Below are 24780 nucleotides of genomic sequence, written 5' to 3'. Positions count from 1 at the left end.
ATATCAAAGACAACCTTTAAGGAAACTCCACATCTGCAATCATCTTCTGATTGATTCTGGCTAACTCCAGAAAAGCTAGCCAAGAGGCAGCAGAAGATGTTAAAATTGACGGTTTATGATTATGCACACTCCTTTGTATTGACAAGGCAAAGTCAAATAGGGATGGAAACAGATCGAAGAATAAAAGAAACAGGTATATATGTTTTCGAGAAGACGTAGCGTCAGTGGTTGTATGCTATTGTGACAAAGCTGTGTTACATAGGTATTTGTTAGTAGATATTTAGGTTTCACAAGCCAATCGATGTAGTAATAATAACATTTTAACTGCTTAGAAAAGATAAACCAAAGCAGCTCCAGAAAGGCTTTATTCAGGTTTTACTTCATCTTCTTGACTCACCGAATCAAGGTTTGAGAGTTTTTTTTTTTAATTTTTATTTTTAAAGTTTCAGTTAATATTAGTGGAGCATAATTCCTAAATTATAGCAAAAATACCATTTATTCATTTTCTAAATAAGGAAAAAAAAAAAAAAAAAAAAGAAACCAAAGAAACAAAATAAAATCTCCAGAAAAAGAGAAAATGCTTGGATTAGAAAGACTTTAAAACTGATTAGTGTAAATTTCTTAATCTATGACTTGGAAAGAAAAAAATAAAGGATGTCAATAGGTGTAGGGTAGGACTGCCTCTAGCAATGGCCTGGTAATCAATCACTAATACTAGGATTAAAAAAAAAAAAAAAAAAAAAAAAAAATCAATTTGGTCATAGTTTGAAAATGCTTGGAAATATAGTTTCAATAAAAAAACTTGAGGTGTCCTTAGTAAAAAAAAAAAAATAAATGAAACAATGGTGCATAAGAGTTTTAACCTATGTCATTGATGGCATTTTTTGTTTACTAATTAATTGTCAACTTTAATTGCTAAAGGACAACGGAAAAGTAAAGGTTTAAAGACTTGTTTTTTTAGCATCAAAATGAAAACTTGCTGTTCAAAGTTAAAAGTAAAATTAAAAACACTGTTAGATGATTCTGTTGTGACAAAAGCAGGGCAATTCTATCAAAAAAAGCCATTTTTTTTTTTTAGCTCCAAAATACCAGATACATCATCATGGAATGACAATTACACAACAAAATAAGCACTAAGTAACTTCTTTTTTTTTTAAAAAACAAACACTATCTACATTTAAACCAATATTAGTAGGTCACAAACCAAAAATTAAATCAATTAGATTTAGTCTGTTAGTAAAAATAATTATATTTTTCTATGTTTAATAATTTGTTTAAGATAAAGCAAAATAATTTCAGCAATTATATATGTATTTTAGACACTTCTAATAAATCTGTTGTGGTACATTATGCTATTTTTATAAACAGCATCACATAGAATATCTGGAAAGTTGGACCACCCAGAAGCAATGTTATCCATGTGTTGTAGTTTTTATTTTTTTTTTCATTAAAATGGGGGGGCAGGTGGGTTTGAATCAGGAAAGAAAACGAAACCAGTAGAAATATCTCTCATCAAACAATGGAAAGTAAATAAAGGTGATTAAACTCACCTTAATGAAATCTATTTGAGAACAGGTATATTTAACATTAACTAAGTCTGTGCACTGTAAATTGAAACCTAAAGAATCACTTAAAAAATCAAACAGCACAAAAACAAAATAACAGCAAATAACAAAAATACTTTTTTTTTTTTAAAAACCTACAATTTTCTTTTGTTACTGTTGTCAATATAGTCCAGGTTAATGCAAAATAGTGAAACTAACTGAAGAAAAGACACTAAGCATACTGAAGAAAAAAAAAATACTATCAAAGAGTATTAACAACTAGAACAAATAGATTTTAAATTGATATAGAATACATTGGGATATAAAAAAAAAAGAAAGAAAAAAAGCACCAGCATTAATATTCTGTTTTGACAAAAAAAAACAAAAAAACTCCATCATAAAAATAATTTAAACACTCCCGTAACGGAAAGCAACGAGAGCAGCAAAAACAGATGAAAAAAACAGCAGTAAAAAGCTAAATGGTAAAGTAAGCTAGCAGAAAAGGTAGCAACACGTTATCTTAGGAGCAAATAATTAGCTAATACTGTTAATATGTTGACCATGAAAAAAAAAGATATAACAATCAAAATGCTATATGCACATATTGCTAATAACTTTTTTCTTTTTTTAAATCTTTTAAGCAGGGGTAGTCTGTAGATAGGTGGGGGTGGCAAGAAATTAGCAATTAGAGAGAAATACGTTTGGCCCAGATTGGAATTTCTTTGTAGATATATTTGGGTTTGAAAAATGTTGCACATAAAACTGTTTATTAAATGTATTGGATTATATTTTTCATGGGAATAAATCAAGACAACAATAATTATGTAAGGTAACTAACCAAGAGGCCTATGTTAATTGCTTTTAATTATTGATGAAGAAGAAAATAACTGAACCAATGTCTTGATTTTGGAGAATTTTCAATTTTATGTGGTCATATTATTCCATATATTATAGAAATAAACCGTAGATAAAATCAGTTGAGAGAAATTGTAACACTTGTGGAGTTCAGTATGTGAAGCTCCTTTTAGCTACATTGCAACTTTGCTTATTTAAACCATTTCATCGGTAACAAATGAATACTACATGGAAATTAGAAGTTATAGCACTACTAATTTAATTAATGTACTTTCAAGTAAAACTATTAATGGGAAGACAATTACACTTAGCTTTCAATTTAAGATTGACGATATTTTCTCATCTATAGCAGTCCTCCGCCCTAAACTTACTACTGTGTGCAGTATTAACAACTGCATTAACATTAGAGCTTAAATAGATGTTCAAATACCTGTAGTGAAATGAAATGAAATAAATAAGATGCCAAAATGATAAGTCTAAAAAAAAAAAAAAAAACCAACCAAAATTAACGGATTACAGACTGCAAGTAAATTGAAATGAAAATAAAAGCAATCAAACCAAATGAGGTTAGGTGGCAGCATTGGTAGTAGAAAGGTTGCTGTTAATCATCTTACCATGAAAAAATTTTACTCAATTAGGCCAACACGGATTGAAGGAATACATTCTGCTACCAGCAGCTTCAATATCTCTATTGTAGACCCTGCTACCAACATTGTACCTTTTAGCAGAACTTAATTGTACCAGAATATTTAACAACATTGTTACCTTCACAGTGCATGCCAACTTTCCCCCCAAACTGTCTAGGCCAAATATACCATGCACTCTGAGACAATGCAACAGTCAAAGCAAACTAATTGCTCGACATTATATGCATAGATTGAGCTCAGTCCAGAATTGAAAACAAAATAGACTAATGTCTAGGCAATTCAGGGTAGTAAGTCATCCTAAACACACAGGAATACATTTTTTTTTTTAAAGAAACTTTTAAAAAATTTACTCATGTTTTTTTTTTTCTCTAAAAACATTTTTTCATGTAATTAATCATGTTTTGGAGCAGCAACAGCATTTTTCCAGCTGTGTAGTCCATTCAATAAGCGTTGATCAGTGGTTACTGATTTCAATGTCTGCCTTGCCTGCAAACCTGACTTCAGTCGATTCTTTCAACAAGTCAGGGAAAGGGAGGGGAATTCTAAACCTGCAATCCTACTCATTGTTCTCCATTAACAAGCTGTTCCTTTGATTTGCAGAAATGAGTAGTAGTAGCAGTAGGAGAAGTTGCAGAGTTGCTCGACTTGCTCTTTATATTTTTACTGTCGGATTCACTGCCACTGAGTTGCTGACGGGTTTGTTTGCGAGCATCTCGTTGTTGCTTGGGTGTAGAATCATTTTCTGTTTTCACAATAATTTCTTTTTCATTTGCCACCATACTATTGTTGTTGTTATAAGTAGGCCGGTTGCCTCCCAGCTGCAGATGCATTTGTGAGGAGTGAGGTGGGGGAGATTGAGAATGGTGGTTATTATGGACAGACGTAACAGACACAGAGAAATCTTCTGGCTTATGCATGTTGTTATTGTAACTTGGGCTCCTCATCATAGAACCGGCCCGCGATGGTGGTGCCGAGTAGCGGCCCCTGTAATTAGATACACTTGTGTCTGTCTCAGTACCAGAAGCTGCACTACCATTACCACGCAATCTTCTTCTGCGCCTTCTTCTTTTATCCCGTCTACGATCTGAAAGAGTGTCAAAACAAAAATTAAGCATTTAATAAACTAAACGATAATTTGTAGCGCAAATGCCATTAATAACCAATTCATTTTTATTGTTCTTTTAAGATGTCAAACTTAATAGTCTTAGATAACTCAATCTCTTAAAATTACATTTCTTTTCAATATCCTTAATAATCAGTTGTGTATTGACAGTTACCATGTTTTAATGTGTATAAGGAACCCCCCTAATTTTTGGGACTTAAAATTTGGAAAAAAGGTTTTGTAAGGGATTATAATACTATCCATGTATAAGAAACTCCCATATTTTTTTAACCTAATTTTTGACAAAAAAAAAAAAGGGTTCCTTAAACACATTAAAATATGGTAAATGAGTTCTTAAGCTTATGGGGTTTCAGAGTGATAGTTCAGTTATTTAAAGAGCAGCAAACAAAATCAATAGAATAACCATAGCAACCAACATAAGACATTAAATATTTAGATGAATTGCTAACCTTGATCTTGGCTGTTTACACTTGCATTATCCAGTACTGTGTCTTCGTCGTCTGTTGTTCGACGACGTGATCTTTGATCTTGGATATCATCATCATCATAGGCACCTAAATAACGGTAAAAATAAAAGTTCATTAAAATTCCACATTATATTAATTGTAAAACGAGGACTTAGTCAATCGCTATCAATAATTTTTTTGGAGCAATTGATTTCTAGTCTTTCATTTCTTCAGAATAAGTTCTATATATAAGGAAGAAAATGATTCCATGAGAATTGAAGCAGTGTCGCACCTACCTTTGTTAGTTCCTGTAGTTTCTGGTCAGCAAATACTGCTGCATGTCACCAATCACCACCACTACCTTTTCAACACAATCATGCACAATCATTTCCCAGTCTCTTCTGTTTTGCTTTCTACCAAAGTAACTCCTAAATTTTTGTTGCATACTCGATACAATTTTAATGGTTACTATTTCTTCACAAATAAGAGACGGTTCCTCCAAACTGTGAAGACTTAACTCAAGGCTGATTGATACAACTCTTCTTGGATTGAATCTTCTTTCTTTATCCGTTAGAGACAGCCTAAACTTTAGTTAGCTAATAACTTTTGTAGGCCTTGCAAGACAGATGTTTGCCTGGGACAGCTGTTGATGGCTGTCAACAGGAAAACCTTGGACGGCTGAGGAAAATTCAGAGGAATTTGATAACATTAAAGGCCAAGGAGTGGAACTATTGTGGAGCTGAAACTATTATAGAGATATTAAAACTAGTTGCGTTAACTAAAGTTACTCTGCCAAAGTTAAGCTTAGTTCATTCAAATTCAACTCTATATGAATAAGAGTTAAATTTACAGCCCACATAAACTCCCTAAATGCTTTTAATGGGGCCCAATATTCTCATACTTTCTATAAAAAAACAAGTAATTACTTGCCAAATTGGATTGGAGCCTGGTGTTACCATCCGGTTTCACCAGTCCTCAGTCAAATCGTCCAACCCATGCTAGCATGGAAAGCGGACGTTAAACAACGACGACGACAGGTGTCATATATTCCGAGTTTTTCTTCTTAAACTAAATTTATTTCTAGAAATTCAGCAGACTATTCTACTTAGGAATGTCACTGAAATTGGTTTCAATAGTTTTGGTATCCATTTGTGAGAAACACTAGTTTCTTGGACAAGGTTACATGTGATTTGAAAATTCTAAGTGATGAGGTCTCAATGTGAAATATAAAGTTTCTTGTAATACAACCACTAAAGCATTTTGTGTAGTTATAATCATTGTTATTCTATATTGTAGACATAATCTGGCTATTAACTTACATAGTTATAATCATTATTACTTTATACTGAAGGACATGATATGACTATTATTTGTTTCACATAGAAAAATATGAAATAAATTTAATATAACAAGTATCAAATAAATGAAGAGGTGTTATATACCTTGATGTGGGTCGTGAGATAACCAGCCTACAATAAAAAGTATAAGATTAATGTGAGATATAAAATTCATTCTTCAATGTATAATATAAAACAAGAAATATTTATAGTTGCATTGACAATAAAATAAGGTCTGCCTCAATGCTGAAATCAGAGGATATCATTTGGCAATGAATTCAGAAGAGGATCTAGTGTGATTGGAGAGAATTAATTTAATTATGGCTTGTTGGAAATAAAAGTTAATTGTAAATAAATGAAAGCAACTGACTATTTAAAATAATGGTTAATGAGCTAAGACTAAACTAGAATGAAGAAGCCATGAAAACAAATTACATATGCTAGCTAAGTGGAAAAATGTTATGTAAATGTTGAAAACACGAGGAAAACTAGGGAAGATTGGGTCAGGGCTAAGAAGATGAGAATGTGTTGTTTGACATTTCAACAATAAATATCACTCCACCTCTATGTCTCTTCATCAACCTGAGGGGAGTGAGTTGCAAGTAATTTACTGTATTAAAGTGAGTTTAATATAAGAAGTGACACCACACACGTTTTCTTACAGGCTTTGTAGAATTGCATAATTGCAACTCTATAAAGGCTGGAGTGAAAATGTGCCATATATGAATCCAAAGACCAAGTCATTAGCAACTTAATTTACACACCCATTCTTGCATACAATGAGATGGTCTTTTTATAGAAGAGCAATAGCCTTTCAGTTGCTGCCCACTCAACTAGCAATCAAGCGCAGAACCCAAGTCCTCATACATTAATTCAAAGATAACATCTGTGTATAAAAATCAAAAAATGTAAAACACTTCATAGTATCTTTTTGTTTCTAATTAGTCTTTAAAATTTTTATTTTTTTTATAATTCTCCAGGCATTAAATATGTTGATGCAAACTTACTACAGTTTTTAAGGAGTGAAACCAACTGGAGCTAGGAATCAGAGGGACAACACAATGGTTGAAATAGGATTCAGGACTAACTGCTAGCCTAAATAATGTTGAGGTTGATATATTTGATGACGCTGCTCCTTTCTGAAATTGCCTTTATGCTGCCTAAGTAACAATAAACCAGTCTATAATTCTTTTACAACTTCTAGAAAAGCAATATATATCATTATCATCCAGCGTTTTAAATTCGGGTTTTGTCCCCGTTAACTTACCTGAATCCCTTGCAGAATTACTGTTTCCTCCACGCCCTCGACCCCTTCCTCGTTTGAAGCCACGTCCTCGACCACTTAATACGCTATCTGTTAAATACCCAGCTTGCCGACGTTCTTCTTCCACTACCTCTGCTGACCAGTCGGAAATAGGACGAGGAGATAATGGGTCATCACCTTTAAAAGAGAACAATGGACATGATAAAACAGACAAATACAATGGCAGAAGAATCTTTAGATGTATGTATTCCAAAAAATAGCTAGGTTTCTTTTTCTAACATTTTACAAAGTTATTCAGCCCAAACAACTCTCATCAATTTCTCGTTAAAAATTCCAACAAGAAAGAACTTGTATGAAAAAAAAGATAATCAGTTAAAATTCAATGAGATTAGAAATAAGACATGTCAATAATAGTTCCTTTCACAAATATTGTAGTTTGGATAAATATTTTCACAAGGTGTTATTTTGAAATCATCTGGAAGTTTAAAATCTTAAGGTGATTAACTGATCAACAGCTCAGAGGCCAATATCATTCCTTGCATCATTTATGAAAAGTCCAGACAGCAAAGACAGTTGAGGGATCTTGTCTTGCAAGTAACCTGGTGACCCCGTTGGTGCTGGTGCCATGCAAAAAGCACTCAATATATACTTTCAAGTGGTTGGCATCAGAAAGGGTATCCAGCCATAGAAGCTAGGCCTGCAATTTTGAGGGAAGGGATAAATTAATTGACCCTAGTGCTCAACTGGTGCTTATTTTATCAACCCCATAAGGGACCAAAGGCCAAGTTGAACTTGGTGAACTCTGAACGTAAAGATGGATGAAATGCTAAGAATTTTGCTAGGTGTGATGAGGATTCCACCAGCTTGCTGCCTTAAATAATAATAATAATGATTTTGCATGAAGTCAACAAAAATAGGTTGGAAAATAAGAATGCACTAACTTCAGAATAACGTGTCATTATAAGTTACATACAGACTAAAAAAAAAAGCTGACACAGTTACTTGCAAATAGTAATAATACAAGAAAACTCCATTGACAAACAAAAATAACAGAAGAGAAAAACTCAGTAAAATGATCAATATTAATCTACAATACAAATACACCAGAATATATACAACAGAAATGGTTAAAAGATAAATAAATAAAGGAAATAAGATTTATCTTTCATAAACAATACCAAGAATGAATAACAAACCTGTCTGTTAGAAACTGGCTTAAAAATTCACATCTGAAAAGTGAGACAAGTCCTAATAACTATAGTTTTGAACCAGCGTCTCCTAGTTAGAAACTCTTCAAAAAACACATTAAAAAGAAAGCATGTAGATGTGAATCTAATTTTAAGTTATGTAAATGGTACTTTGAAGAGCCTATAACAGTCTGAGATAGAGAACCTTGTTTGGGGTTCATCGTTTACCAGACACTGGTAAAACCTAACAACAGTGAAGATTTAAATTAGGAGATAACTGAAAGAAGTTTCTCAAATAACGACTATGAAGTTTTAATTAGGGGATATCCTACAAAAGCCAAAGATGACCAAATGCATTGACAAGGCAAGCATCAGTGACACAAGTGCATCATGTCAAAGTAAACTGATAACCAAAAGTTTATTTCAAATAGTACAAAGCAACTAGTAATATCATGAAACAAGAACATGGGCCATAATATACAAGAAGACCATCTCTTGAATGGGTCTGCTTTCTTGCAGGTCTTCTTCCTCTTGATCCTACTGAGGCCATGCATACAGGCCATCTGTGTGAACATGTCACACATCCTCTCTCAGTTAATATATAGGCGCAGGAGTGGCTGTGTGGTAAGTAGCTTGCTTACCAGCCACATGGTTTTGGGTTCAGTCCCACTGCGTGGCACCTTAGGCAAGTGTTTTCTACTATAGCCTCGGGCCGACCAAAGCCTTGTGAGTGGATTTGGTAGACGGAAACTGAAAGAAGCCTGTCGTATATATGTGTGTGTGTGTGTGTGTGTGTGTGTGTCCCCACCATCACTTGACAACCGATGGTGGTGTGTTTATTTCCCCGTAACTTAGCGGTTCGGCAAAAAGAGACAGATAGAATAAGTACTAGGCTTACAAAGAATAAGTCCTGGGGTCAATTTTCTCGACTAAAGGTGGTGCTCCTTCATGGCCGCAGTCAAATGACTGAAACAAGTAAAAGAGTCTGAGTGCCCGCATTGCCATGTCTTGACTACCAGTTGCTTACCCCTGCCTGTCCAATGTCCATCAAGAACCTTTACCTAGTTAACATGGGAACTCAAAGTAGTATCTGCATTTCTGTGACATGCAATAAGGTGATGGTCAAATTAAAAACTAGCAAGAAATGTCTTATTTAAATATCCAATGCAAACATCATACGAGTAAAAACCAAAAGGTTCAAACAAATTCAATGTCCCACTTACCTTGATTATTTCCACTATGTCGTTCATTTGCCCAGCGTCTACCTACTCGGCTCATGCCCCTGACTCCACGCATTGGTGGTCCACGGCCCCTTCTTTCATCATTATATGGGTCATTACTGCCCCTGGGTGGATAAACAGGAAAACCCATCATAGTAATAACTGAAACGTGATCATACTGTGTTATCCATAACACCATAGATTGGATACAACCCTTCCACATAAGCCTTACTCTCTTGGAGATTCTCACAACTAGGATGCCTTACCTCAGCATATCTGGACTTTCAGACAACAATAGCAGGACAACTTCTATTCCGATCTCAAAATTGAAAAGGCTCTTTTACTGAGCTAAGGGCTTTATCTTTGACACATCTGTGACTTAAGCCTTACTAATCAGAACCAAATGTTCATACTGTTCTATATTTTAGAGATGAAGAATTCTGTCCATTATTTACATTGGACGGATATGTGTCTTCATCTTGTTTGTTGTTACGTTTCGGCTGATTTACTCTCCAGCCTTCATCAGGTGTCCCGATAGAATTTTGAACCCAACCCTGGGTTCTCATTCTTAAGGTATTTTTTGCTGATGTTATTATTATTAATTATTCAAGGCACTGCCCGGTATTGAACCCGGAATCTTGGTAGCCCATGCTCTTAACTATTACTAACCCCAAGTAGTAATTACATATGCTCAACTGGTTGGGCTGAGGTGCATGCAAAACAAAGACACACATATTTATGAATTCAGTATATCTCAACAACAATGAAGGGAATTGGTAAACCCAAAACAACAATCAAATGCTGTTTTAGACTTATTAATTCCCCACACACTTTGTTTATTGCAGTGATCCTGGACAAAAAATACCTCAGATTAAATGCGGTGAGCTAATTTTTCAAACTGGTGTTAAGGAATATCAGAGTATATTTATAAACATTTTCTATGAAGCTGTTTTCCGTGGAAAAAGTTAAAGAAACAGATAAGGGTTAATAGCATTAGAAATAGTAGTTCAATGTCCTAATTTTCAGAATAGATTGTCATCATTTGCTCAATTAAACACCATAACAGTTTCATCACATTATATATTAACGATCAACTGATACAATGCATAATCACATTATATTTTATGTATGGTTATATTTAAGAATTTAACTGTAGGAGCAAACAAGGAAAATCATAGTATTTAGTGCGAGTCTAATTTTTAAGCATTTAAATTGACCATATCTGACCCAAATATTCTACTTGATTTATGTTCAAATTTGCCCATCCAGCCTCACACACCTACTCAATTGTAAAAAATAAACAATCACATCATTGAAATTTCAAAGCTATGAGATAATGCAAGATAATTAAAAAGCAACGTGAAAAAAACATAAGCATAAGATTTGACAGAGTAATCTAAACATTAAATGGTTAAGGTCTTTTAGTTGGATTCTTTGGATCATTGACCACTATGCAGCTTATATAAACAAGACTCAACAGCCAAATTAAGGTGTTTAAAGCTACATCTTACCAACCTGACATAGTAAAAATGATTCAGTTGACTCAAGCTTTATGGTTGATTAACCACAACAGGATCACAGATCAATCTGAATTGATGCCAATTCAAAATCCTTATTCCTGAGGTTAATACAGTCATGATGAACAGCCACTTTTGTTGGCACTCTTTCATGTCACTTGAGGTTTGCATCACGATCTAGTTTTATATACAAGAAACCTGCATTACTGACCAATTTATATGTATTGCAGCTTTTCCTTGCTTGCCATCTCCCTTGTGAGACCTTTTCAAGCCTATTTTCACACTGAGCATTTCTTTTGATGTCAAACTAAGTAGGTTGGTCATGTAGAGAAAGAGACATTCTTTTGGTAACCAAAAAAGGTCACTGGTCACAAGACAGAATATTCTTATGCTACTCAAATGCCACAATAAACATGTATTCTAACAGAGTTGACACTACCTCCAAAGCTCAGGGGTGCAGGGTATGGACTCCTGGGTATGACCTTAAACTCCATTTGGTCGTGAAACTAATTCAGTAGCTCTAGGTTTTGATGAATGTGGAGCTATCTCTTAGCCATTATTGTTCCAAAGTCTACTCTAATTCGGAGTAATAGCACATGCCAAGGTCCCAGCTATGGGTTAATTAGCATATTGGGGCTTACCTACCCATGCATGTGAAGAGTAGATTTGGTGCATTCTGCAGGTGAAGCTTCATGGTTCAGTGGCTGCAACAATGCATTGCGGAGAACGAAGAACAAGATGAAGCAAGTAAGACATCTTGGTCATCTGCCTCCATCCTCCGTCATCTTGACCTGGTCTAACCACTGGATTGAAGATGGTCACCAGTGGGAGAGTGTGGTTGCACAACTCCACACAAGTTATCAGTCCTCCTTGGATAACTAGATAGTCCTTGTTGCTCTGATGGACAAACATGAGCTCAGGGGCCAATATACAGTGCCAACAGATAACCAGACCTATACTAGAATTGCCCTCAAATCTCATTAATGGAAATCCATTTGTCTTTAAAAAAATGAAGATGATATTCAGTGTTACAACATCAATGCAAACATGAAATACAATTTTTATGAACCCACCTTCTTTCCCTTGATGGTGGATAGTAGGGGCTCTGTTGGGGACCTGATAAATTCTTCAGCTGTTGATCAATTTCTAATTTTTCTTGCCGTAACTGTTCCACTTCCTAAAATGAAATTATAAATTACCATTAACTGAGATGGCATCACTTCAAGAATCAAAACTGAATGGTTTACAATTAATGACATTTTTCAATTTAAAGAAGTGTTGTTATAGTTAATGATTTGCTTCAACAAAATTTACACATTCTAGTATTTATTTTATGTTCTACAATTTTCTGAAACTTAAAAAATAAATTATATTTAGTTCAAGAGCCTCACCTAGTTTAAGAACACCAAGCTTTGGATTCTTTTAGCAAAGTTTACTCTACTGCAAGCATTCAGACTAAGTCTCTGAATAACTTCCTCCCACCAGCCTAAGCAAAACCCTCAAAGGGCTATGAACACAGCCCTTCCATCTTTAACTACTAAGCAATTAAAAAAAAAAAATGTAGTTAGTCTTTTTCTTTCACATTCAATTTTCTATAATTCTAAATGTAATAATTCCCATACTGTAGAATTCCACAAAGACCAAATAACACTGCTAATATCAGAATCAAATTTTGGAAAAAAAAAAAAACAAAAAAAACTATTGGTCTTTTGTTTCAGTCAGTCCTTGGACCAAAAGACTGTTATTTGACAGTCCAACAACTGTTAGAGACTAAGATTCATGCTGAGAAATGATTTCTTATCCTATCTCAAACGACAAAATCTTGAGTTTTAAAATAACACAATTCTGTAGTAATAGTATTAACAAATATACTTACCCTTAAATGCGATAAATGAAATTCTAATAGAAGCTTTGCATTGCTTATGCTTTCTACAGTTCCTACAAAAATGAAAGGCACCTGACCCTGAATAAAAAAAAAAAAAAAATTATTATTTTTCTTTAGAAAGTAAAAACTATTTCTTAAAGACAAAAACCTATTAATCGGCATACAGTAACTATTGCATTTATCCTTGTAACATTTTAAAACAAAGCAATACCTCTAAAGCAGATAACCTACCAATAATGACAAAAATAGCAGTCCTCACTATCACTAAATGGTATGTATTTTTCTATAGGTTAAAATAGATCATCTAAACTATCAACTCTCGATTAGGTACAACTTTCATTCAGCCCAACTACATTAGCAATATTGTGTCCTTTACTGACTCCAATAGAAAGGGGCCAAATACTCATGTCTACGATTAACTGACAAAACAAAAGCCTGAAGACCGGAAATCGATGCAGTGCATATTGAAGTCTTCAGTTAAATGTTTGGAAATAAAGATGTACCCCATTATTATTGTCTGGAATTATTTCTGCATCCATGAAGTTAGGGCTGTCCTTTCACAATCTCAGTAAGCTTCTTTGTGGGTCAAGTTTCTCATCAGCACAAATGTCTCAGATGTATGTGAACTGGAAAATTGATGACAACGTTCAGTTTACAACTAAACATTAATATTCCTTCATGTCATTATTGATGAATTTAATTCAAGAGTTCAAAGTTCCAGCGTTATATTTTCTGAGATTCCTCAACCAATTCTTCATCCATCCTTGTTGAAATTGTATTTTTCAAAATAATGCTCCAACAACAAAGCCCTTCTGATATATCTGGGAATTAAGTCTGCATCAAATTCGAACCCACCACCCCAAGTACAGAAGTCAATGCTTTATTAATAAATTCATATGCTATCCCACAAATGATAATTCTTTCCATATACTACAAAAACATTAGTGGTTTTACTATGTGGAACAGTTTGGTAGAAGCTGCTTCAACAAAATTTCCTGTCAAATGCTCAAATAGGATTCCTAAAGTCAGTACAAATATTTCATTAATAATAACCATACTTTTCTCAAGCTGTCATCACCAGCAACTATTAATTTTTTAATTTTTAAAAAGTTATTGATTTTCCAAATGGTCTATTTTTCGTTTGTTGATTATTGATTTTTGTCATCCTCATTGTCTGTGCCCAGTGCAGTGATAAAATACGAAAATGACGAAAAGGGTTTTAACCATCAACACGATCCAGTTGAAGCAAAGTTTAATGCTAAGTTAAAAGAGCCAATAATATTTATATTGAAGATGGTTAGAAAACCAAACAATTCTTGTAAAACTTGAACATACAATGTTTAATGCTCAAGTAAGATGACAGTGTTGATTGTCAACATCATCCACTGGACCATTATTCAATGGCATTCAGCATTTATAGAATCATGATATTATTATTACCAATGTATAGAAATGGCATTATTTCAACGGATTCTTTACTGCAGCTGCCAGTCTAAAACTATCATATCTCTATACAACTGCAATTTCTGGTGTCCATTCTGCTAAGCTTTCACATTAATGGCAAATAACTAATTATTAATTTGCCAGTGCATTATGTGTTGATGTAAGAGATTAGCTTGTTATGCATAAATGTTTTATGTCCAAGTTTGGTTTAATATTTCCATTCGAATTTACCATCATCATCATCATTTTCAGGATCATGCTTAATAAGCATGTGCAGCACTGGTGGTGTTTCCTCAACTTTCACTATTCTTAGGTTCATCATAATGCTTAGTAAATGAATTGCTTGCAATGAACAGCTGGGGTCACATAAAAAGCATTCAGTTCCCTATGTAAAGTGATTGGCATTTGGAAGGGCATCGAGCTGTAAAAATCATGCCAAAACAGACCTCATCAGCACTGGTACCACATAAAAAAGCACCCAGGCCATTCTGTAAAATGGTTGGCACTAGGAACAGTATCCAGCTGTAAAACCATGCCATAACAGTGGAGCTTGGTGCAGTCCTCTGGCTTGTCAGCTCCTTAAAAAATTGTCCAACCCATGCCAACATGGAAAACAGATGTTAAATGATGATACATATTGTGCTTCCAAAGTCTCAGTTTCACCAAAATGGGCGGGTTCTTCTGGAGAAATGTAAACCATCAATCATCCTGCTCCTTTGTCATTTCCTCTACCATTAGGTTCAAGGTCCCAAGATCAGCCTTCACCAGTTTGTCTCATGCCTTCCTGGGTCTCCCCTTTTCTGCAAGCTCCATCCAAATTAAGTGATCAGTACTTCTTTATACAGCTCTCCTCATCTATACACATCACATGTCCATACCAGCTGATTCTTTTTTGCACATTGCACCTGATACCACTTATGCCCAGTTTTTCTATCAACACACTTGTACTTTAATGTTCATGTAAACTTATGTTGCACATCCAACAGAGCAAGTTAGATTCATTTCTTTCCAGTCTTCTCCCACAGTCTTTTACCAGTCTTCCAATGGAATTTATCATCATCACACAGTCTTCTACCCACAGTATTCAAAACCTATATCTCTACCATGCAGCATCACAATTCTAACACAAGTGTCATACAATCTGTCCTTCACTCTGAGGAAAAAGACCTTTATTGTCAGCAGGCCTGAGTATTTTCCATCCTGCTTTTATCCTGGCTACTATAACTTTCAGAGCAACCACCTCCCCTGCAAAAAATATCTAGATAAGAAAAACTATCAACTACTTCTAGTGAGCCATCTGGGCATTTAGGAGAATTTTATAATCTAATTTAATTTTTTTTTCTATAATGACAATGATGTGGTTCAGTATATCAAGAGAGAAAAATAAATAGGTAGATGAACCTAACACACAGTGGATACTATATAAATTAATTCTATGTAAGAAAGTATTTCACACTTTGTTAGGTTGTAGATGTAATCCTTTTGTTGTTAGACTTGCAAGGTCTCTCAGTAGTGGTGGTAGGGGTCATTGTTGCCCCAAAATTGCATTAGAACAAAATCACAAATATAATTTAGTAAAATAGTAATATTATAAATTAATTTAAAAGAGTAAATATCTATTTTGATATTATTTTGGTTTAAATCTTACAGTGTCTTTATCAATTTGATGTGACACTCATGAAATGAAAAAGTAAGTTTCAAGTCATGGCAATTTAAACACTACACAGACTAAAAAAAAGATATACAGTAATCCCTCGACTATCGCGGGTGCCACGTTCCAAAATCTCCAAAAGAAATAATTAAAATATAAAAAAATATAAACACCTATTAGCCGCAGAAACCCAGATAAACTGAGGAGTCCACAATATAAATTTACACATTAGTCAGAAAAATCTGCGATGTACTGAGTGCGCAGTAGGTGAACCGCAATATGGCAAGGGATTACTGTAAGTCTATTCTGCAGAACGCAGTTTTTGCAACATCTACCATCGTTATTTTTCAAGGGAAATGGGTGGTTGCAAAAGTAATTTTAAGAGTAACACCACAACAGAAGAAAAGTTTTGTTGTTGCTTTTATACACAGCTTTTACTTAACTTTTAAAATTAAACAAGATAACACGAGTTAAAGGCTGAAAGAAAGACAGTGCAAAACAACTTTGGAATAAACATTTTAAGATCTCGCCCTTAACTTGTAACATTCTATATCAGTTCTTTTATGGTTCCCTTCCCTACACTGGTAATGTATTAAAAAGTAGAAAATGAAAGTGGTTTGGTCATATAACACAACACCATATAACTTCTACTGAATAGTCATGCATGGACAAACTGATGCAGGAAGACTACAAATGGGGTGGTTGAACAACACCGAAACAATGGACAAGGAGGATGGCAAGAAACATGACTGGGTAAGATGGAGATGCAAGCTGCGTCTCCTGCTGTGCAGTCTAGGCTATGTATTTTGGGTTAGGGTTAATAATGCATCAGCATAAAACCCATATTTTAAAGCATTACAAGTGTACATTGGTCAGCTTCTTTTGCACTTAACAACCCCTATGTAGCCGGGAATCTTTTACAAATGATTAACTAATGCCATCACTGCTACCTTTGTCAGACAAAACTTATTTAAAATTTTCCCAATCATTATATAACCTAAACAGCTTTCTAAAATAAATATGGCTATAAATTTAATCCCCCTTTTTATCTGAGGTTTTCTTAATTTGGAATCATTTGGATAGCTATCAGCTGGCGTTATAAATCGATGGTTTATATGATGAGGGCAAAGAGAATTTCTGGATAAGTAAATTCTCTCATCTTCAAAAATGCCAGCATAAAATGGTTAGCCAAGAAACAATAAAAGTTCTATAGAGTTTAAATTGACAAATATTGCACCATCTTTTTATTAAAAACTAAAAATAACAGCCACTAGTCATCAATTACTTGTGAATAAAAGCCCCCCCTCCATCTTCATAACCATTGCAACTAAAAAAATGGGTTTTATTTACATCTATTTTCACTCTATTAGTACTAGCCTAATTTCCGAATATGACAGAATTTCCCCCGTTTTAGAACATTTATACATTTATAGAATTCTCAAAATTTTGCTTGCTTCTTTCTCCTTTGGTATTTCTTTACCAAGTTAACGTATTCTCATTATCTAAATCAATGCAACCAAGATTTTACATGTAAAGTTCGAGTGTAAAAACCTGACCACCACAACATCAGGTTCTAAAATTCACCCCAGTTCAAACACTTATGATAATTTGACTCATTCACCTGTACATAAGTATTCTCTATCAGTATCAATATGTAATAAACTGAGGTTGAGCACATATATAGACCAATAATATTGTTGAATACAAAAGTTAACAACAAAACAAAGTCGAAATTTAAGGTACACTTCATGTACATATGAAAATCATAAAATAATAATAATAATGATAAAAAGGTCTATGAAAGCCATTAAAGTCCACCAAATAAAATAAATGGAAGACCAAAGACAAGCACAAAACAATTCATACATCATTATCAACTTAGAAAACACTTTCACTCCGAAATGAATTAGATGAGTGTATCTAACATATCTAGGAATTGAGAATTTGCCTAGGAGATCTAAAGACTTCCACCAATCCAAGCTCATTTCTATTGATAATTCATAGTAACTACTGTATTTTCCAGTATACGGATTTGGAATTTTTGCGGACCAAAATTTACAGCTCCAAAAGAGGCAGGTTAACTTATACAAGATGACTTTGGAGAGAGAGTGACGATGCTTAAATGTTTACACTATATACATCAACTTGTGAGCCAGAAAATATGGTACTTTTGTGTTTTCTCTTGTTTGTTTAGCTGATGTATCATTAGTCCTGCAGGAGATGAAAGTGTGGTAGCAGACTTGATTAATTTAGGTAACTTTATTCAGAAAAATCTCTGTGACAGAAGCCAACTTTGACAGGTTTATTGTATCTGAACTATTTGCATGTAAGAAAACCACATTGCTATGAAGAAGTATGAAATATTTGTACTAAAATCCTAATTTACAATATTGACCATGTAATTTGTTGAACGCCACAATAAGCTTAGAAGTTTATGTCACTGAAGGTCATTCTTTTTCAAATGATCTTGTGCCCTATAGTCTTTCAACAAACTTCAAACTTGATTTTAATTAATGATTATGTTTACATTAAAATTAGGCTTTACAAGCAGACAGACATCTGTCTGATCACATATCTGTGCTCTAATTGCTCACATAGTAGTTGCGACTCAGTAGACACACAATCTCTTTCTGTACATTGGATCGTTAACCTCCTCTTGACAATGTATATCCACAATATTTACACGTGTACAACATGTGGTATCATGGATAGAATGTTATTACACTTATTTTAGAAATAAAATTCATAGCTAGACACCAGTTAGGGTGTTACATACACATCCAAAAATGACACACCTGATGATAAATAAAGATTAAACTAATCAAAACCAATAGTAGATATCAATACAAGGTTAACAGAACAGAAAATTATAATTATTATTAACAAGTCATTTCATACATAAGAAATATTATTAATTCATCAGCTTTTTCTAATTTTTAATCCTGCCTTTCTCAACTGTGAATCCCAGATCTACTTCACCTAATATTTCCAGCCTAGTCTTAAATCCATGTTTATCTTCTCTATCATCAACAATTGCTATCTCTTCAGTTAACTATCAGGAAGAATATGTAATCTTGCTACAGTCATTACTAACCTTCCTTATTTTACCTCTCTCACATTCATATTCTACATACAATATACACTATTTTTCTTTAACAGCTGCTATCCACGACCAGATACCAACTACATTTCATGCTACATATCATCACACATCACATGAGAATGCAAAAGTATTATTTCCTATGTTTTCTACCCGATTGTCTGCATTATCACAAGCTCCAGTTTTCCAACTCACTATTTCTACTATAGACACAAGGCCTGAAATTTTGGGGTAGGGGATACTAGTCAATTACATTGACCCCAGTGCTCAACTGGTACTTTATTTCATCAACCCCAAAAGGATGAAAGACAAAGTTAAGCTTGGTGGAATTTATACTCAAAACACAAAGCCAGAAGAAATGCATTTTGTCTGGTGCAGTAGCAATTCTACCAGTTTACTGCCATAAAGAATAATTTGAATAACGATGTCCAAGAAAAAAATAAGCCACAATGGTTAATCGTCCAAATTCAGTCCTAACACAATTTCCTAAGTTGTAGTGAAAGTTTCAATTTATTAATTTTGCAGTCTAATTTCTTTTAGATGGCAATTGTTGGCTACAAGTTGCAAACAGACCAATTATTGTTTCACATGGTAAGAATAGCAAAATAGGGTCTGTAACTTGAAGCACAGCAAATCTTTGTTGTATGCATTCACATTTTCATAGAGGAAGCCATAAAAGTTATACAATAATATTCCCCATTTTTATGAACCTATATGATCTGTGTCAGAGAAATTATTTTCAAAATATACCAATTTCATACACAAGCACAAAGTCTAAGATTCCCAAAGAAAGAAATGAGAACATATGATGCATTTTGGTGGTGATAGCTAAGATTTGAAACCAGTTTACCTGAAACTTATGTTGTACTACAATGTGTACATTGTATTTTTCTGGTAAAATAAAATGATGCAATTAATGTGGAGTTCATTTTAAAATATAAAAGAATATTTTATGAATGTTAAGTAAAATAAAATACTTATTTCAGAATGATATATTTGTATTTTTAACACATCAACCAAAATACATTTATATGATTTGCTTTAAAAAAAAAAAAATAACAGTAAAAAAATATGAAACTTGCCATTATAAAATTTTTTTTTTTAATCTTTGTACAGTATCTTATGTATGATATTGTAAATAACTTAGTAATACATTTAAGAAAAGGTGGTAGACCAAAGTGGCTCCTAACCCAAACATAAACCCACTATTTCTAGTCATGCTCAATACCCTACAATTTGAATGATAGCCAATAATTTATTCAGCCATACACTACAACCTCTGGATCAAATACCCCGTCCCATCTCATTTCTCTACCTATTCTATCACTACAACCTCTGGGTCAAATACCCCGTCCCATCTCATTTCTCTACCTATTCTATCACTACAACAACAGCAACGACAGCATCAGCACCTTTGTACTGCTCAAAATTACATTTAACCAAGACACTCATCCCTGCTACACTTGTCATCTCTTGTTTCACCCCCAGCCCATGGATGGTTGAGTTATGCAACAGATCACTTTTCCCCAATACTTCCTTCACAGACTATTACTAACCCTACTCCACTCCTGGAATTCCTTCCCAACCACATTTTTCCTGCAGACAATGGCTTACAGACATTAAAGTTGACCATATATCAATCTCACCAGTCTCAGAAGGCTGGCAAATATCATGGCTACTGTCCCACATCTTCATTAAACTACAAAGAATATAAAAATAAAAGCTCCCTATAATATATACTTGAACCCTTTCATCATTTTTATAACATGAATTGACTGCTTCAATGTTTAAATTAATTTTCAAAATAAATCAAGAATTGAGTGAAATTTTAACAAAATAATTATAACCTGTTGGTTGTTTAACTGGCATGTGGAACTTAAAAGTGTTCAGCTACGCATATTATTAAATAATAAGATGTGATCTTGAAATATGTACATTTATGAGGGAATTTCAGACAGATTGGTAACAAGGGATAAGGAGCAGTGTCTGATAGGTTGGTATCAAAACGGTTAGACACTAATTACTTTAAATGTTGTGTTACTGCATTGAAGTTAATATAAGCTTGAAGAATAAAGAGTCTGCATAGACTATAATATGAACATAGTAAATATTGAGGGCAAGATACCAGATTTAACTCACAACAGACTCTTAGAAAGAAGACAAGCAAAAGGAATATTGTTGATAAAATACATGTATTAAAGTTTCTGACCTGACTCATATCGTTAGGTGCGGACAGAGGGACGCTAGCAACATCCAGGCTATGCATTCCTAGGAGCTGAAAATATTGACCGAGTATGAGACTGGGATCAAAGATTAGAACAAAAACCCCACCGAAAAACTAAGTCATATGCTCCTTACTGAAGAGAAGATAGAATTATACATACATATATATATAAAATACACACATCCATACATATATAATACATACGATACACGCATACATATGATACACGCATAATTATACACATATATAATTATACACATATATAATACACACACAAATAAATAAATACACACAAATATGTAATACACCCAAATATAATACACACATAAATATATAAAACACAAATAAATAAAACACATGTATAATACACACATACATGCACAAATTCATACAGTAATATGCAAATATTGCCCTAAAGAAAATAAACAATAAAACATTACATCAATTCTTCGTTAAAAAAAGCTACAACATTAAACAGTTCTAGTTTTGGGTTAAATTATGGCAAATAAAAATTAATGTTGAAGTAATTTAAGAGAGGGATGTACGTTAAATATTTTATGCTGTGACAGCTATACCTTAACCAACTAACTCATCAATCATAATTAGGCCTTAATGAAAATTCCTCTCTCCATAAACTGACATAGACAATGGAATAATTGTTAATCTAAGACGTTCTGAAAATGCAAAAGAAATAATTACAGAAATCATTTCAAATTAACAAAAGCTAAGTCAATATTTATATGAATTTAATACACATATTAATTGAAAATTAATTACAGATGCACTCATTTGTGCATCTGCAACCACAAACTAGTTTATGCATTTTTGCAAATGTGTAAATGTAAAACCACGATTAAAAAATTGCACACACATACACATACATACAATGTGTTTTATTTAATTACACAAATACAGTTGTATTGATTCCTTAAGCTAGATGGGTTCAGCTCTAGATAATATGGAAATGTATTTTAGTTAGAATAAGGTCACTTAAGAGAATGTACTCATCTCCAACCTTCCAGGAAAGGGTTTTGCCTTAAACTGCCAGCCAAAAAGTATTCCTCATGAATTGTTATACTGCTAAATGTTCTGTGGCAGGTTGTAGTTTTCAATAACTTTTACAGATGGGTGGGTTGGACATATCAAAGTTCTATCTTGGTGGATGTCTAGACAAAGGAAACTCTATTGACAACCTTTCAACCAGAAAGCCATCACCATCAACTCAACCAACTGTAGGAATCACACACACACACAATGCTCTTGATCCTACTAGACAAGTAGTTCCCAACTGAGGTCCATATGACCACTCGGGGAAGGGAATACGATTTGGGGGGGGGGGGCACGTGCTAGCAAAATAGTAAATTGGGGACCCACACTAGTAATATTAAGGGTCCTTGAAAACATTTCACAGGTCGCAGCCTTTGGAATATTAAACACAGTCTTGATGTAGGGTCAAGGTAGTTTTATTAGCGTTCAATTATTGAATCATTCAATAGTGGAGTGTCGCATAGTCTAGTTCTGTTGACAACTTTGTTAGTAGGATTCCCAATCTTGGTGATGCATAAGGTGAATCCAAAAGAGAATGGGCCATAGATTACCCACTACCATCAATCAGTCCCACCCTCTTTACATATGTAAAGAGCACGAGCTAAATTTTCATCACTGAATAAACAGCATTCAATAACTACAAATCATTGCAATATTTCCCCAATACAGTATCTAGCCGTTGATTCCTGTCTTTGAAACCCGACGTCTTCAGTTCTCACCTCACCACCTCTTCCCAGAATAAACACTTCCCATTGTCAGCAGAACATGACTTTTTCACACGACATGTGTAATAAATATTAAATTTGTGTCCATGTAAACAGAACTACCCTTGTATAGCTTGGATAATGCCTCTTAATGCCATGTTATTACATGTGCTTGGTGTTTCATGACAGCTCATGTTGCACATTTAATGGATCTATATTTAGTGAAGGCTAGCTTTCACAAAGCATCTTATGTCTGCCTCCTTTGGTATGGAGAGAAATATCTTATTTTCAACAAAAGTAACAACTCCTTCTGACATTAGTTCCCAAACTTTCATTGTGACCAATTACATCACTTAAGTCTAGCTTCATCCGTCTCTATATTTTGCTTACAGAATACTGTTTCTTTTTTTATAAACCTTCCTACTTAAAACCATTTCCTGAACAGGACTTGCAAGAATTGTAGACCATCTCGATTTGTAAGTTCTTCTCCAGCCTGCAGACACATCAGACTAGCACTACATAAAAGTTCCAAGATCCATTTAACATGAACTCTTGTAGAATCCCTAACCATACATTAAATTCTTCAGAGGCTATTACTAATCATTAAACCTAAGTTGGATTATTTACTCCTAATATTTTCGACGCCCATCAACAATATAGTGTGCAAATCTATCAAAGCCTATCTCAGGTGTGAAGAAAACCTGAGACAAAATTATTGCTGTCATTTCAATAGAGACAGTGTCTGTAGTTCCAATTCTGATAAAAATTGCATTATCTAAACTAACAATATCCTGTAGTATGGAATAAGTTTACCAATTTCCTTTTATGCTTTGGTCCATCAGTCTGAAGCTTTGAAGCAATTTAGCATCACCTGGGAAGTTGCAGTGGAATATGCTTAAAACTGGGATGATTGGAGACATCTTGCTGCCCGATATACAGACCAATTGTATGAGAGGAACTAAGACTTAAAACAGATCCCTCAATGAAGAAAACAACACAGCCTGCAACTTAATACCTAACTTACACAATCTGGTACATATTTACACAGGGCCACGTTATACTGAAGCCCAATAGGATCCAACTCTGGCAAGTGTTATAAATTAAAAGCAAAACTTTTGTGCAAATTGAAGTATATATTCATTAAATTCAGTTAAACCACTTCCTCTACGATGTCTAGTGTAACGCATGCTATTTTACATGCTACAGTTACTAAGATAGTTTGTATATATTTCTACGACATTTTCAGGTTGTTTTACATATGGATGCCCTGGTTTAATAGGAGAGGAACCACTTTGCTATTATGATAGGAAATAGGTTTATATTTAGAAACTACAACTCAAATCTCTTAATGGAAATCAAACCATGCGTATCTAACACCCTGAGCCAAATTATTCTAACCACTACGTCATGGGCATCCTTTCTAGCTCTCTAAGACATTAATAGCAATAGTAAGCACTTACCTTTAATACTAACTGCACTATTTGATACAACACATAAAATATATATATATATATGCTTAATTTGAGAAAAAAAGACAAGGAGGCAAATGGGGAGTAGTAAGGAGTAGGTTTACTGAGTAGTCAAAT

The 24780-nt window shown here is 33.9% G+C and overlaps 1 protein-coding gene across 4 annotated transcripts in view; it reads right to left on the bottom strand.

Annotated features, from left to right (window-relative positions):
- Positions 1-1429: 1429 nt before the first annotated feature.
- LOC106868359 (FMR1 autosomal homolog 1-like) overlaps positions 1430-24780 on the bottom strand; it is a 52457-nt gene continuing 29106 nt past the window's right edge. Inside the window, exons 11-18 of one of the 4 annotated variants that reach the window (XM_014913575.3) lie at positions 21429-21494; positions 13017-13103; positions 12214-12317; positions 9627-9748; positions 7220-7393; positions 6058-6084; positions 4619-4723; positions 1430-4130 (exon numbers count right to left, since the gene is read on the bottom strand). In XM_014913575.3, coding sequence (XP_014769061.1) covers positions 3607-4130; positions 4619-4723; positions 6058-6084; positions 7220-7393; positions 9627-9748; positions 12214-12317; positions 13017-13103; positions 21429-21494 — 1209 coding nt within the window. In that variant the 3' untranslated portion in view covers positions 1430-3606. The remainder of the gene's footprint in view (positions 4131-4618; positions 4724-6057; positions 6085-7219; positions 7394-9626; positions 9749-12213; positions 12318-13016; positions 13104-21428; positions 21495-24780) is intronic. The other 3 variants (XM_014913576.3, XM_014913577.3, XM_089337569.1) reach the window with 3 other exon arrangements.

The sequence above is a fragment of the Octopus bimaculoides genome, chromosome 19 (genome assembly GCF_046866305.1).
Source record: "Octopus bimaculoides isolate indiv1 chromosome 19, ASM4686630v1, whole genome shotgun sequence".
In the NCBI taxonomy this organism is placed as follows: domain Eukaryota; kingdom Metazoa; phylum Mollusca; class Cephalopoda; order Octopoda; family Octopodidae; genus Octopus; species Octopus bimaculoides.
This window is presented reverse-complemented; position numbering and strand designations above follow the sequence as displayed.